General features: G+C 43.3%; 1 protein-coding gene across 1 annotated transcript in view; it reads left to right on the plus strand.

Annotated features, from left to right (window-relative positions):
• RRAS2 (RAS related 2) overlaps positions 1 to 4,795 on the plus strand; it is a gene marked incomplete at both ends in the record, with an annotated part of 44,261 nt that extends 39,466 nt beyond the window's left edge. The window contains 2 exons of the mRNA XM_082001028.1: positions 4,118 to 4,236; positions 4,708 to 4,795. Of these exons, the coding sequence (XP_081857154.1) occupies positions 4,118 to 4,236; positions 4,708 to 4,795 (207 nt within the window). The remainder of the gene's footprint in view (positions 1 to 4,117; positions 4,237 to 4,707) is intronic.
• Between the last annotated feature and the right edge of the window lie 10,569 nt (positions 4,796 to 15,364).

The following is a 15,364-nucleotide window of genomic DNA, read 5'->3' on the forward strand; positions in this document are numbered from 1 at the left end:
GACACTTTAGTAATAACCACTACTGACGGAGGAGTAGACTTGTCAGTGCAGGATATGTATGACTTTTTGTAGATAACTGCTAGCTTAAATTGGGTCAAGTCTGATCATTCCCCAGATGGCAGGGTTTCAAGGAAAATCCAAGTTGCAGCAGGAAAGTGCTTGGGTTTCATTAAACGCTAGTTTTTGCTTTTTGCATCATGACTGAACTAACACAATGACCTAGTGCTAAGATCATCTGTGCTGCTAGATACCTTTAAAGCAAAGAGAGGTCCATGTGATGTCAGTTTATGCATGGACAGATAATGAGCAAAGCTGATGATCCCAGGCAAGCAGCCTCGTGCTTTGACCTCTATCAGCATCAGCCTAGATGCTGGTGAGCAAGCAGTTAATAAGTTGGATTTGCAGACTCCCTGCTTCACAGGTAGCTTGGCCTGAGGTGGCTTATTCCAGGGTGTGGGTGGGTACAGGGACTTGGGTGGTAGCCTACCTGAATTCATTAACGTTTTGCTTTGGCCTTTCTCATAACTATTGTGAACTTGTATGAAAGTGGGACAGAAATTTCTTGAGGTGGTAGATTTTATGGCCATATACAGTGATGCCTCTTTTTCTCAGAAATGGATCGTACCTTCAGGTCTTCCCACGGCTTGCCTGATTTTGAGCTTTACAGATAACTAGCAATCAGGCATCTGATGCAGTACTTCAGTACAGCAAGTCAGTGTGTTTGAATGTGTGGCAGTGCTTCATAACCACAGTTTGTGCGCACCAAAGCGACATTTACATGAGAATGTGGACAAAATAGAATTAGTGGGTAGTGAAATACCCCCACAGGAAAGCGTTATGGCAGCCCACTGTAAGCATGAACAAGCAGCACTTGTGGGTGGGTTGGTGAGGCAGAACATCAGGATGAGAGATGCGCTCTTCAGGAGTGATGCGGCTCTCGGCAGGAATGGGCAATGTTTCTGTGCGGGGAGCACTGTGGGGTGAGGACAAGGAGGTAGAAATGGATTCCTTTCAAGCTTGAGGAAATGTTTAACTGTGACCTGCTGACCCGAGTACAGTGTGGCCCTTAGTTTTGCATTAAGTGTCCAGGCAAAATGCAGAGGCAGTGTTAGGTTAGGCAGCCTTGTAGAGTTGCTTTAGGTGGAGGCAAGAATAGAAACTTTAGAAATTAATATATTTCTGACAGTTCTCAGCTACAACAGTGAAGAGAGGGGGCCGTGTCGGATATGTTCACAGGATTCTTGCACAGATACTCAAATGGAAACTGTTTCAGTAAGAAGACTGATAACTTAGAAAGTTGGAGAATAAGCTTTTCCGTGTTTGACTTGCTCACATCTTCTATAGTAGTGTTTAATTTGAGAAACTTTTACCTAATGTCTGAACAGCGTGAATGAATGATACCCAAAAACAAACAGTAACATATCCTATAAGGATAAGCATCATGATTCCCATTCATATTCAGCCTTAAACTTGCCAAAGCTAAGAGATTTTTTTTCACTGCAAAACGCCCCCCCCCACATGTACACACACAGTTAGTACCAGAAAATCTGTGGTTCTCTCTACTTCGTCAAAATAAAATAAGTGTTCTTTGAAGAAAAAGGATTTAGTCTTTATTTTGCTGGTGGTGTTTAATAAGTTCTCTTATGACACTTACTGGAAAGCCTGTCATGACACAGGGTTGTCGTACTTGAGAAGGGAGAATAAAAAGATGCAAATTAATAAATTAATTAAATTTTTGTTTTCAAGTATTTCTATGTTTGTACTTACTACATTTCCCTCAGCTTTGAAAATGGAACCGGTATGTTCTGGCCTCGAATTTACAGCTTGGGCACTGCAAATGCTTCTGTAGTGTGCCCAAAACAAAATACTGTTTTTAAACTAAGTTTGTTGTTTGATGTCACTAAAATTGACCATGAGCTACTTGACAGTATACTTGTAAGATTGACAAAAAGATTATTCTGGTATTAAGCAGTTAGATATTCTAGTAAATACGATAAGGACTTTAATGTTGCACCAATAATATTTTAAATGCAAACTGCTGTGGAAGTGTAGCTTGGCTGTATTACAGTGCTAGTTTGACTTGCACCTCTAATGTGCTTTAGATACAATAATGAAGTGGTAACCACGTATATTTAAAGACTAGTTTCGGTTTCTCCTCAGGACTGTTCGTTCCTTCCCAATTACTCATCTTTATTAGACTTTAGCCTCTCACTTTTTAGGGCTACAGTGGACTATGCAGGATGAAGAAGAGCAAAGGGGATTAGTTTTGCAAAAACTGCTGTATCCATACTTCAACTTACTTTTGTCCAGTGAGTGAGGCAGAGATGCATAGAAGGTTTTTGAAGCCCTGATGAAAACTTTGGGGGATTCTGCAATGTCATTCATGTGCCAGAAAACAGCTACAAATGTTTCTCAAAGTGCAGCTGTTGTAAGCCTTGGAATAAGGATATATCAACACCTGAGGCTACAGAGGAAGGTGGAAGTGGATTTGTTTTAGCTACTGGAGCAAAAATCTCGAATATCATTCAGTTTTCAGACAGCACTGGAGGTTTGAAGGATGCCAGTCATTCTTGCTTTGTGCTCTGCAGTTAAGAATGCATCTCCGGTAGTTGATCTTGGGGTTGCGTTGGTTTTGAGGGTATTTTTTGGCTTCAGCTGATGGTAATAACACTGAAATAAATGTAGAGTTTCCATGAGCATTTGAGATCAGCAGATGCATCCTGAGTTACTCCAGCTAATGGCACAAGGTGCTGGGGGCTCCTTGTAGAGCTTCCTGAGCGTTTAGTGGGAGCAGCCCTCAATTCAGCAGTAATAGATGAATGTACTACCAGTGGGGGGGCTAAGGACAGAGGAATCAAAACATGTTGAGATGCCATGCATGAAGGCTCTCAAACTGTGCATGTAGATGTTGGGAAGGTATTTTGCAAGCTAAAAAGTACTTCTATACCTTGCACTGTGGTGAATGCTGCCAATGATGCTTTTCTATTTCCATTTCTGTGTAGCTTCTTAATCTAAGTGAATATCTGAGTGCCTTTTCAAAACTAAATTAATAATAAACTCTTTTTTTTTTTTCCTCCCGTTCTCATCATATCAGTCCTCTGTGCTGGTTTAACATTTTTCTGTGAAAGCACTGTAGGCTTTGACATTTCTTCCACTAGCCATTGGCTTGGCAAGATCTGTTGTACTTCCTTTTATCACTGAAAGCTGCCCTTTCCTCCCTGGCCCTGTGGGTGACCTTCCTGTTGAAGCCTTGCACTGCTCAGGGTGGCCTTCTGTTGTCTGACCTCATTGCTTTCTACTCATCCAAAAATATGCAGTGATCTCCTTTGGTTTTGCCCTGTGCCCAACTTATTCCTCCCTCCTATAATGGTTCACTAGCTTCCTGCCTTCTGCTTCATCACTTCAAATTTTATACCAACTCTTTATGACGCTCGTTATTTCCTCTTCATCTCCCTTTCCTCTTTTGTCCCAAGGAGTCAAGAAGTAGACAGGGTTTCTTTAATATCTCTGGATAGCCTGAAAGCTTCATGGATTTTTAGATCTCTTGTAATTTAAGACATGTTTAAAATGGGTTGTATTAATATTTTGCTGTGTCATAAATAGATTTTTTTAATGACTTTGTAAAGATTCAGGAGCTAAACAAGTTCTTGTTTTAAAAGTAGTAATCTGATTATTTTTTTTTCCTCTAGATTTAGCTGGGACAGGGGGAAGGTGAATTTAGCAATAGTATTCACAGTTCTGTTAGTAATCCAGCAGATGTTGACTGAAGCACTCACTTTGAGGAGGAGTGGGGGACTCTTGTCTGCCTGTGAAGGAAAGCTTGGTCTTGTTAGGCAGAACTGAAGTCGAGGCAGCTGCAGTGAGGGAAATTCCTTGGAGGGGCAGTCTTCGTCTGTTGCAGAAATTTTGTTTTAAAAAGTCTTCACTTGCATTTGAAAAGATGTATTACGTGGATTTGCTTCCCAGTTGTTGTATGTGGACAGCGTGGAAACTATCCTGTGGCCAAATAAGCATTGCTGTTTGACGGGAAATAGATCCCTAACGTGTATATGCAGTGTCTACGCATACGAACGTGCCTGCAGGAGCCTTAAACTTTAATGATCGATGTCTGTTACAGGTGACACAAGAGGAAGGTCAGCAGCTAGCACGGCAACTTAAAGTAACATACATGGAAGCCTCAGCAAAAATCAGATTGAATGTAGACCAAGCTTTTCATGAACTTGTCAGAGTTATAAGGTATGAGAACTTGAGAGCAGATAATTGATGTCCCTACGTTAATGGATAGCTACAGCAAATGTATTGAAATGTAGCAGGAAATTGCTGAGAAAATTCTGCCTGCTGTTACCTGTAAACTTTGGCTGATGCTCTCCATTACAAAATGTTCCTGTGTATTAGGAAGAATGTTTACATTCATGTAAACATGTATTTGAAAGATAATCTCTTCACCTTAATCTCTCAGACTATGTTGATCACCCAATAAGTAAACCTGATAAACTAAATCTGAGATCGTCCTGTAAAAAATGGTGTTTCTTAAAAAAACAAAAAGGCAAACTCAAAAAAACTGTCACTCATTTAATGACTAGTTCTGAGTGTCGAAAGTAAGTCCATGCTCTATAAAAGTGTAAAAACAGTAACTTTAAATATGGTATTTACTTTTATTTAACTGAAAATGATTCTGTGAATTTAATATGGAATATCTATTTCCAGGAAATTTCAAGAACAAGAGTGCCCTCCTTCACCAGAGCCAACACGGAAAGAAAAAGACAAGAAAGGCTGCCATTGTGTTATTTTCTGAAAATCCCAAGAACCAAGCTATCAACTGCCAGATTATTTTTTCTTTCCATCATTTTACATCACTTCTGGTATTGGTCTAGCCTTATATGTACATGTCCTAAAAGTGGTCACCAGAATAGCCTTAGTCCAAGAAGCTGGCAGAATAGTTCTTGAAGAAGACCCAGTCATCCTGGGGCAGACTTCAAAACAAAACACTAAGGCTGCTTCTTTAATACCACAGTTCCTTACTTCTCTCCCTTAAGAGCTTGCACCTTGTGGAGTTTTATTCGCAAAGGAGATGAAACAAAACCATGTAGGACAAGGTGTTGAAGTCATGCATAAGTCGTCTATTGTGAATTAATTTATTTTTACTTCTGACATTTCATTAGCTCTTACAAAGACCTATATTGAAGTATAGAGAATACTTTTTAAAAAAGGGGTGGATTGGCTTTTTTTGCCCTCAGTTAAATTAGACTTGAGTATTCAGCTAGCCTTAAGAAACCTACACTGAATTTCATTGTCAGCAAAAATGTTAATCTCTCATTTATGCTGCAGTTATATTTCAGTGGCCAAACAGTCTACTGTATTTATTTTATGAATCCGGAACGGCTACAGGATGATTACTACTACTATTAGGATATGGCCAAATACCTGAGCTCATTCTGGATTGAGGCATTTCAGCTTATTGAAATTTCACATCATTTGTTTGGAAACAAATTGTGTCTTCCTTTGTATTTCTGGGTAAGGGATTAAGGAAAACTGAAATTGTAGCTGTTTTTGTTTCCTGTGATATAAAAATGAATTTGATCTTTCCATTGTCAGAGATGATTAAATGTTTTTGCTATATACTTTTATACATTATTTTCTTATCAAACTAGTTAACAAGTATTTTTATATGTTTGTAAGCAAATATGCTTTCACAGCATAACTTGTGTATATGTAAAGATGAGTATTTAATTCTCACAGTTCACTTTTAACTGACAAAATGTTGGATTTGCCAAACTGTGGTAAACTTCTCCTTACTCTTCTGGTTATACCCAAGAATGGCCAATTACGTGCCTGCCCAACACACCCATAGAGCAAAATCTAGTGTTGTGTTTTAATGAATTTCAGTATCCCTTACTAAAGACTGACCATTATGTGAATTATTAAACTGTAAGACTTTTAACTGATTGTTTAGTTAAACTGTGGATGGTTGTTTAATTGAGTTCTGTGGATTGTGTTTAAACAATTCAAGAGTATGTTCCCTGATATTGAAATACTGAGTGGTATTGCACAGTTGTCACCTTACTGAATGTGTCCAACAGTTCTTTGAAACTTGATTATTAAGCAAACCCTTGTATAACTTCAGGTGCTAGAATTAAAGATGATCTAACCATTATCGGGGGGTAAGCACATTGCCTCTTTCTGACTCTCTTCGGAAACCTGAATTTTTGGGGGTGGGGGGAAGAATTGGGTGACGGGACCTGGTTAGGTGATAGGTATGCATGTCTGCATGACCTTTTCAAGCTTGGCAGTAAAGAAAAGCCATTTCAATTTAAATCATGATAGATGATAAAAGCTGATGTTTGTTTTGACTTGAAGTATGTAGTCGGTGGTCCAGTCAAGAGTTCTTGTGTTTTCAGGCTATGCTCATTGTCCTGTGCTCTGCCATAAATCTGTAAATGTCTGCTGAGAAAACAGTGCTTAAACAGCGTCCAGTCACCTCTACAGCCACCAAGCATTAACCAGGAGTAACTAGGAGTAACACCAGTGCCATGTGTAGCAGAGGAATTTAAATTTTTCTTTATTTAGATTAGGTTGTGTAATGCTGTTTTGAGAGCGGGTAGCAAATAGTAGTAAATAATGTTACTGGTTGATGAAAGGCTACTTATTCGTAAATAATCTGTAGGAGATTAAAGAAGAAGTTACAGTGGAAGTGCATTTGGGAGATGGATTACATTTTTCAAGTCAAATGTAAGAAATTACAGCCTGTAGCACACGCCACGTGTTTTCTTAAGTACGTAGAGCTCTCTGGAGTTAAATCACTAAATATGTGACATTGGAATGAGTTAAGATGACAAACTACAGCAGGTGTGTTGAGACTGAATTTGAGGTGCAAATATCTGAGTTTCATCAGTTTTTTTTTCCTTTTTTTAATCTTTCATTCATTACAGGTTGGTTTTAAAGTAGGCTGTTACATAGATAGAGCTTTTAATATGTAACTCTGGAATTCATAGGGAAGGAGGAGAGCACCACACCCTTGCTTTTCCTCATAGGGAAAGCAGAATAGCTTTGAGGTGGCTGATGCTAAGCAACCTAGTCCTCTCTGCTAAGCCGCATATAAACAAGTTAAATGGAAGGTGGGACCACCAGCTGCTGCTATGGAAGTCTGCTGTAAGCTTATTACCTAAGGCAGTATGTTCCGGGGCACATGTTTTATAAGGCTTCTGCTGGAGAGAATGGGCAGGGAGATCTTCATGTAATGTTACTTCTGAGACTGGTTTGTATATGGCACTGTAAGGAGCTGTTAAATGTAGGCATTTTGATCCTACTCTTTACACTTGAAGTAAGTATTTAGAAAAGTAATATGGTTTTCTGGCCAGTAATGGTGATCTAGGTGGTCATGAGTTCAAAGCAGCTTAAGGTATTTCAGCGATTTGTTTTTCTCATTGTACCTAAAGGTACTGGTGAAAAATGGCACTTCTGTCCTTGGTGTGGAGCTTGCGAAGTGCAACAGGGACCTTGTCAGTCTTCTCAAAAGTAGTAGCCCTGATCTATATGCCTTGAATTATTTGTGAATTTACGGCACTGCCACCTTGCTGTAGGGTAGCAGTTTAGTTGACAATGTGAGAGAGAGTTTCTTATGACTTTACCTGGCAGAAGAAATGCTGGAAGATTTGTTGCTTATGTTGGTGGTTACTTCAGTTCAAGGCCACATCCATAAATGATTTAAATTCACAGTTCAGGAACTTGGGGTGCTTAAAACGTATCCACAAATGACCTCCTGTTCCTCGTAGAGCAAAGAGGAGGATCTGGGTCTTTGTTTTAAAGCATAAAATTACTTTCCTCTTTCTGAAATCTCACACTACTGAGCCTGCCGCTCCACTGGGTGTGGAGAATTGACCTGCTCATGGGCAAAAGCCTTTTTATGCAATTGGTGAAGCTTTATGGGTGGTCCAGAATCGGGGAAGAACTACTTCCGTGGAAGTATGCTGTAGTTCCTTATGCCTGCTCTGGGTGATGTATTTGCTTTCTCTGACCTAGCAACTCCTCTGCGTCAGTACTCAATGCAAACTAACATATACAGCCTTTTTGCTGTACTTGCCTCATTCTGTTGGAAAGCCAATTTAAAATTCAAGGCTTGGAGCAGGCTCTGGGTTTTAAGTGGGGGTAAGCAGGAGTATGTTCAAGGTGTTAATCCCTGTGTTGCATGGCATGTGTTGTAAGGCCAGAATACTTGTGACCGTTCCTCATATTCAGATATTCTCAGAGCTCTGATTGTGGGAACGTTTGGTTGAAGGCAATTGGGTTTTGTTCTTAAAACTCTGTGGCTGTCTTGGTCTTTTCTAGGCTTTTGCTCAGGCTGTATGAGGAACAGTAGGAAATAGGAAAAATCGCTGAGGAGTGATAATGAAGGGAAGAAGGAGGAAAACAGCCTTGGTACTACGCTGGAGCCTGAGTGCAACCAATAGATTGGATGCAGAAATGAGGATGGGTACGACTGTCTTAGTAGCCTTTAGCTGGGAAGATAAGAGCTTTAAACGAGAAGCAGCAGATGTGGAAGAGGCAATGGATTAAACTACAAGGAGACCATGATACCCAGAAACAGCACGGTGAATGTGTGCTATGCTTGCTTTCTGTAGGCATGCTACTAGACTTTAAGACCACAGTTACTTTTGGAGAGTTTGAGAGATTTTTGTGAATTAAATATAAAGGGGATATGATGTCCCCCACAAAAGCTACATTGGATTAATGCATGTAATATAATTAGTAATGTTCCTGAGCCAGCCAGCAAGTAGTATGTAGAACTAAATGCATCATCTTGCTGCTGGAAAGGAATCTGTTCAGCTACATTTAAAACCGGATCCTGTGAGCTGTAGTGAGATACAGGGAGTACTTGGTACTCATTAATTTCTAGTAAATTTCTAATAAATTACTACATTTTTAAAATATGCTGCTGACGTGAAGGTATTGTAGAGAGGGAGAAGTTACCATAGCAAAGTGTGGGCACCAAAAATGCATATAGAGGCAATGATGAAACCTTAGTCCTAGGCATGAATTAACACATGCTGGAGATAGTTTTAGTTTCGTTGAACTTGACCACTGAAGAGCGATAGTATGGTACAAATACTCCCCTGAATGCATCTCGCGTTTCCTATGACAAATGTAAAAAATGAACTTACTCTGATATGAGTAGCTTCCATGCTTTACAAAGTATTACGTAAAGTAGTGGTTTGAGACCTATCCGGGATCGTATGTCCAGTCCACCATGCAAACGCAACACGAGTTTGTCCTCGCTGTAAAAAGCTGTAATCCGCATAGGTAAGACCAGCACTCGTAAAGAAGAAGGATCTGCTGGGAGTAAGCGGTGGATTGTCGCTTTGTTGTGATTACTTCCCTATAAACCAGCAGGCTCGTGGAGGGGATCCACCTCTAAGTGAGGGATGGAAGGTGGGATAAAAAAGCGATGGTAAGAGCCACATGGAGCAAAGTGAAGGCGTAAGGAGGGGGAAGTCCCAGAGAGCTGCCGGCTACGGGCATGGAATGTTCGACCTAAGCTGTGGCAGCTCCTGGGCGCTCACCCGCTGCGTTCCTGCGGCTGGTCCTCAAGGGTGGAGTGTCCAAAAGGGAGCTAACCCCCCTGCGGCTCGGGGGGTGCTGCCGCCGGCTCACTCTGGCCCTGGAGAAGGGTCTGCGAGAAATCCTGCTGTGAGTGTGAAATGGCGGGGAACGGTTTTACTGGGAACCACACGATGTCACTGTCGGTAGGCAGCCGTCTGCACTTCGAGGGCTTTGCAGCGAGGCTTTTACCCAGACCCTTGTACAGAGTTAAAGTTCCTGTTTTTGCAAGCGGGGTTGGGGTGAACGACAAGAACCATAGCGGAGCCGTTGAGCTGTAATTAACCGGGGCCATGTGTCCGTGCAATTTCAGTGTATTTTGTTCTGTGAAATCAATAGCTAGGGAAAAAACAGTGATTTATGAACAGTGGTTCTGAAGAAATTTGTGTGAAAAGCAGGACGGGTGCTTGCAATCTAAAACATTAAATGCACGTTAATTAAAATATAGTACAAATACAGGAGACAAGTAGTATTTGCCTATCGTTAGTAACATGTACAATTTACAGTCAGAAAGTTATGTATAAACACTTCATGCTCAGTTAAATAATACATTAAATGAGGATTACTGTTAGCATGAGAAAAATGTAGTCCCTCTCATCTCTGCACCAGTCCTGGCGATTCCCTGAGGAGCAGGGAAGTCTCTTCAATGCGGTGCAGACCTTTGAAAGTGAAAGGAAGTTCTAATGCTTTTCTCCTTCCTCCTGCAACTCTGAGGCAACACCTGCTGTGACTTCCAAGCAGTAAAAGCTCATGTGTGCTCTAGTTTTTCTGCAAAGTGTAGAATATCCCCCTCCTTCATTGCCTCTCGGAAGAATGTCCTCTTGCTGAACTGCTGGCGCTCTGCCTCGCCGTAAAAGCCATTCTGTCCTATCTCTTTCCTCGTGAAGCTGAGCCATTCTGTGTCTCAAGCTGGTTTTTATTACTTACAAAATAATCAAGTGCCTTAATGCAAGTATGAAGTACTGCGCTGGCAATATGAACTGATACCTCTTCTACTTACCATGGTTGTCCCTCTCAGTCGAAAGGCTGACTTTCGGTTATTCCAAGGGCAGCCTTTTCAAGGTGTTAGAAAGTATTACATGCTTGCTGTAACTTTTTATATTCCTCCCTAATCCCACTTTTTCAAGTCTCCATTCATCCAGTTGTGTTTCTGGGAAATGGGAGGGGGGAATACCTTGTGAATTCTGAATGTTTTGGTACTTCTTTTTTTTGTCTTGTGGATGTGCAGGTTGCACGCTGATGTTGCTCACCTCTCTACTCCAGGTGCCTTTCTGAACTAGTTGTCTTAACTTCTTGATTGTTTCTTTTTTTTTTTGGTAATTAAAAGGAAGTGAGACTGATCCTGGTTATCTTTCTCTTGAACAGCCAACTTGTAATGAGGATTTGAATGATCTCAATAGCCAGCTGAATGGTACCGTCAACATCTGCCAGAGTCTAATACCACATTTGTCAGTTTTGTAAGGTGTCTGGGCAGACATCTGTTGCTGCCAAGCCCTAAACTCTGGTCTTCATCGTTGCTGCCAGGAGCTGCTCTGTGATCATTTCCTCCCAGTAGTATTAGTTCTACTTTGAGCCCTCTTTGGAGGGCTCTGGATGTGCAAATAGAGGATGCTTGTAGCACCAGAGCAATCCCCTAGCAACTACTGTTTGACTACTTCATATTACTAGGACTGACTCTGCCTTATTCCTCCAGACTATTTACTAACTGATAGGTTGCAGATGATTCTTTGGTTTTGCCTTTCAAGGGTTACATATGACTTGCTGAACAAGGAAGACAGAGAGTGTTGCTGAATGGGGTGAGTGATTTAGTGATGGTAGGCATGGATATGGGTGAGGTACCCAATGCCTTCGTTGCCTCAGTCTTGACCACCAGGGTTTTCCAAGCCCATATGGTTAGTCAAAAGATATGACAAGAAGAAGAGCCAGCAGCAGCGGATGAGGATTGAGGCAGAGGTTACTTTAGAGAACTCAACCCATACAAATTCATGGGCTCCGTCCAAGGTGGTGAGAGAACCAGCTATGTCCTTGCAAGGCTGCCTAGTCATCTTTGATGACCATCTTTAATGGAGATGAGGGCAACTCCTGGTGGCTGGAGGAAAGGAAGTGTTGTATCCATCTTCCAGCAAGGCCTGGAGAGCAATGTAGGGAACTGCAGGGAGTCAGCCTTGCTTCTGTCCCTGGGAAAGTCACACAAGTCCTCCAGGGAACACATTTCTGGGCACATGATAGAGAAGTGGTTGGGAACAGTTCACATGAATGTACCAGTTTACCAGGGTCAGTCACACCTGACCAGCGTGATGGCCTTCTATGATAAAATGACTGGATTTGTGGACGAAGGGAGGACCAGTCGTGTGTTTACCTCAACTCAGCAAGGCCTTCACTGTTTTCTCCCACTATTTTTCTATCAAAGTTAGGACCTGATGGTATGGATGGATGGGCAACCAGATGGATAAACACCTGCATGGTGGGTTGGGCTCAGAGGGTAATGGGCTGGCCTCCAGGTAGAGTACAGTGACAAGAAGATTCTGCAGAAGTTTAGCCTGGCAGCTGACACGTTAAACATCTTGCCAGTAACCTGAAGGAGACAACTGAGTGCACTCTTACCGTGTTTGGAGGTGACACCATGTTGGGGGACCAGTCAATATACTTGGTGGTGGAGCTCCCACCCAAAGGGACCCCGACAGGCTGGAGGAAAGGGTCAACAGGAGCCGCATGGAATTTAACAGGGACAAATGCAAAGCCCTGCACCTGGGAAGGAAGATTCCCCTGCAATGATACAGGCTGGGGACTATCTGGCCAAACAGGACCTGGGTTCTTGGTGGACAGCACGCTGGACACGAGCCAGCAGCATGCCCTGGCAGCAAAGGCTTTTAAAATGATCAGAGGGCTGGAACACCTCTGCTGTGAGGACAAGCTGAGAGAGTTGAGGTGGTTCAGCCTGGAGGAGAGAAGGCTCTGGGAAGACCTTACTGCAGCCTTTCAGTTACTTAAAGGGGGCTTATAGGAAAGATGAGGACAGACTTTTTAGCAGGGCCTGATGTGATAGGACAAGGGGTAACAGTTTTAAACTAAAAGAAGGCAGATTTAGGCTAGATAAAAGGAAGAAATCTTTCACCATGAGGGTGGTGAGACAGTGGCACAGGTTGCCCAGAGAGGTGGTAGATGCCCCATCCCTGGAAACATTGAAGGTCAGGTTGGATGGGGCTCTGAGCCACCTGCTCTAGTTGAAGATGTCCCTGCTCACTGCGGGGGGGTTGGACTAGATGACCTTGAAAGGTCCCTTCCAACCCAAACTATTCTATGATTCTCTGTGTCTGCCTGGATTTCACTGTAAAATCTCAAATTAACTTCCTGATGTTTTTATGTACTTCAGGTTCTGCAGTCCTAAAGTAATTCCAGTTTCCTGTGACATTTAAATAACTTATTTGTAAGCTTTGAAAATTCATTTTTAAAAGGGTAAGTTAGATAATTTCCTACTTTCTTTTCAGATTCAGACCTAAAAAACCTGAGGAGGGGCCCTGCTTTAATGCTCCTGGTGTGGAGTTGCCTCTCTAGCAAGATGTCCGGTTACTTGAACGCTGCCGCGTTAGAAGCCGGTCAGTGGCAGCCTCACTGCGGCATTGCTTTAGGGACGGGGCTGCCTGGCTACCTGACTTACCGCTGCCTGCAGCGGCTGCAGGACTCGGCAGGAGCGTCGGCGGTCGCGTTTGAGGGCAGAACCAAAGGAGGCATTAACGCTTTTCTTCTGGCCGCCGGAGCCGGCAAGAACCGTGGAGGAATGGCGAGGGGAGCGACAGGTATAGTGCAGGACGGGGGTTTAATTAACGCAGCTTTGGGCTGTGAGACCGGGTTCTGTGCCAGGGCTGATCGCTCCCGCAGAAGCCCGAGGCAGAAGCTCCTCGCAGGGTGGGAGCCGGCGTCTTCCCCTTGTAGAAACCGTCCTCCCGTCGCGACCTGGCTATTGCCGTGGGACGCCCTCGGCTCCTTCGCCTCCCCCCGGGAGCTCCCTCCAGGCGGCGGCGAGGACGTTACCTGTGTTCATCTTTCCGGAAGGAATCGGGGCTCCGCGCTTCAACCCGGCTGCAGCGACGCTGTCGGGCTGTTCTGAGGCCTCGGTTTTCACTCCTGCTCCTTGCAGCTGATGTGGGCTGTGGGCACAGTCACCGTCTTATCCAGGTTTCTTAAAAAGAGATATATTTTAAAAAGCTACCCTGCTTTTGTTGAACCTGCATATCTGTTGGTAAAGATGGGAACTTTTTTCATAGATACTGGGATGCTGATCCAGAGGAATGAATGCAGTTGGAAAATCCTCCAACAGATGGGGACTGGGATTGAGCTAATTTTGTTTCTCTCTCTCCCTATCTTTTCTTTCTTTCAATAAAGAGCAAATGTAACATCAACCACTCCTTTCAGTCCTCTCAACTCATCCCTGAGTTTTTTCACAGCTGAAGCGTCAGCTACGTCTGCTGGACCTGAGCAGTATTTCGGGGCCGTGCATCACTCGCCCGGCTTCTTGCTGTCCTGCTGCAGTTACGTGTCTTTTCGCTCTGCCTCTCCTCGCCCCTCTCTTACGCCATTGTTCGCTCTCTCCTCCCTGCTTTTTTCCTAGTTTTTATGTCTCTGTCATCAGCTGGTCCATGTGAACGATAAATCCACAAGAGCACAGTGCTGCCTTCCCAAATCGCGTGCCCAGGTACAACCTAGCACCGTCAGGGCCTCTTAAGTCATAGACACAAAACTCTTTGAAATGCAAAGCCTGTATGCAGCAAGCACCAAGCTGGATTGATGCACCATGTCAAATTTTTCCACACTTTTCCCAGAAGAGCAGAGCGCGAGCTGGCTCCCGAGGGGCTTTGGGGCTAATGCAAGCTGCTGCCGCCCGCGGCAAACATCGGGGAGCCGCTGGTGCCTCGAAGGAGGGGGACGCGGTTGAATGTAGCATCGGCACCCAGTGCTGCTTGGTACTTTCTTTAACCCAGGGGAAGTTCTGAATGGTCAAAACAATTTTTATATTTCATTTTTTTATGCCTCTTGATTAACAGAGCAATACTTTGCTGAAGGCTGCTGTAACCACCCATCCACACAATCTCAAGTTTGATGTACAACAATTTCTGTGCATGTGGGAAATTAGCAAATATTAGAGGTGAGTAGGGGATGGAAAGAGCTAAGGAGGTACTAAGAGATTGCCTTAGCGATTAGGACTGTAGAAATGGGTGAAACGAACATGCAGCCCTTCAGTGATACGCTCCGTGAGAAGGCAGAGTCTGTGAAAAAAGTACAGACTGGCACCCATACGACTATGGACTTTCTCTGGTTTAGAAATTACGGCATTTTCTATAGAGTAAATATAGCATACCTGTAGTATATATAGTAAATATAGTATTTTCTAATCACTCAAAAGGAAGAAAGAACTCAAGCTGTTATGAGTGCAGCGCTGGTTCCTTTTATTTGTAAAGGGAGGGACTTCGAACCAAGCATGGGTTGCACGGCCGCCGAGAGGGATACGGGCTTCTAAACACTTCCATGCAAGATATTATCAGAGGGTCGGCATCGCCCCGTGCACGTGTAGGATGTTGCGGGGTGTTGCGGTGCGCAGGGTGCTGGGGCGGGACTCGGGAGGGTGCGGGCAGTGGGTGCATATCTGCCGTGGTTTCGTGGTTGCTGCTGGGAAAGTTGTGCTGCTTCAGTTGCCTGTCTGTAGGCTGTACGTGGCGATGCTGGCTTCTTTGCAAAACGCTTGGAGACTGACGGGTAGAGTTGTTTATTGTAT

This window comes from Phaethon aethereus, assembly GCF_964289735.1.
Source record: "Phaethon aethereus genome assembly, chromosome: 5".
NCBI classification, from domain to species: Eukaryota; Metazoa; Chordata; class Aves; order Phaethontiformes; family Phaethontidae; genus Phaethon; species Phaethon aethereus.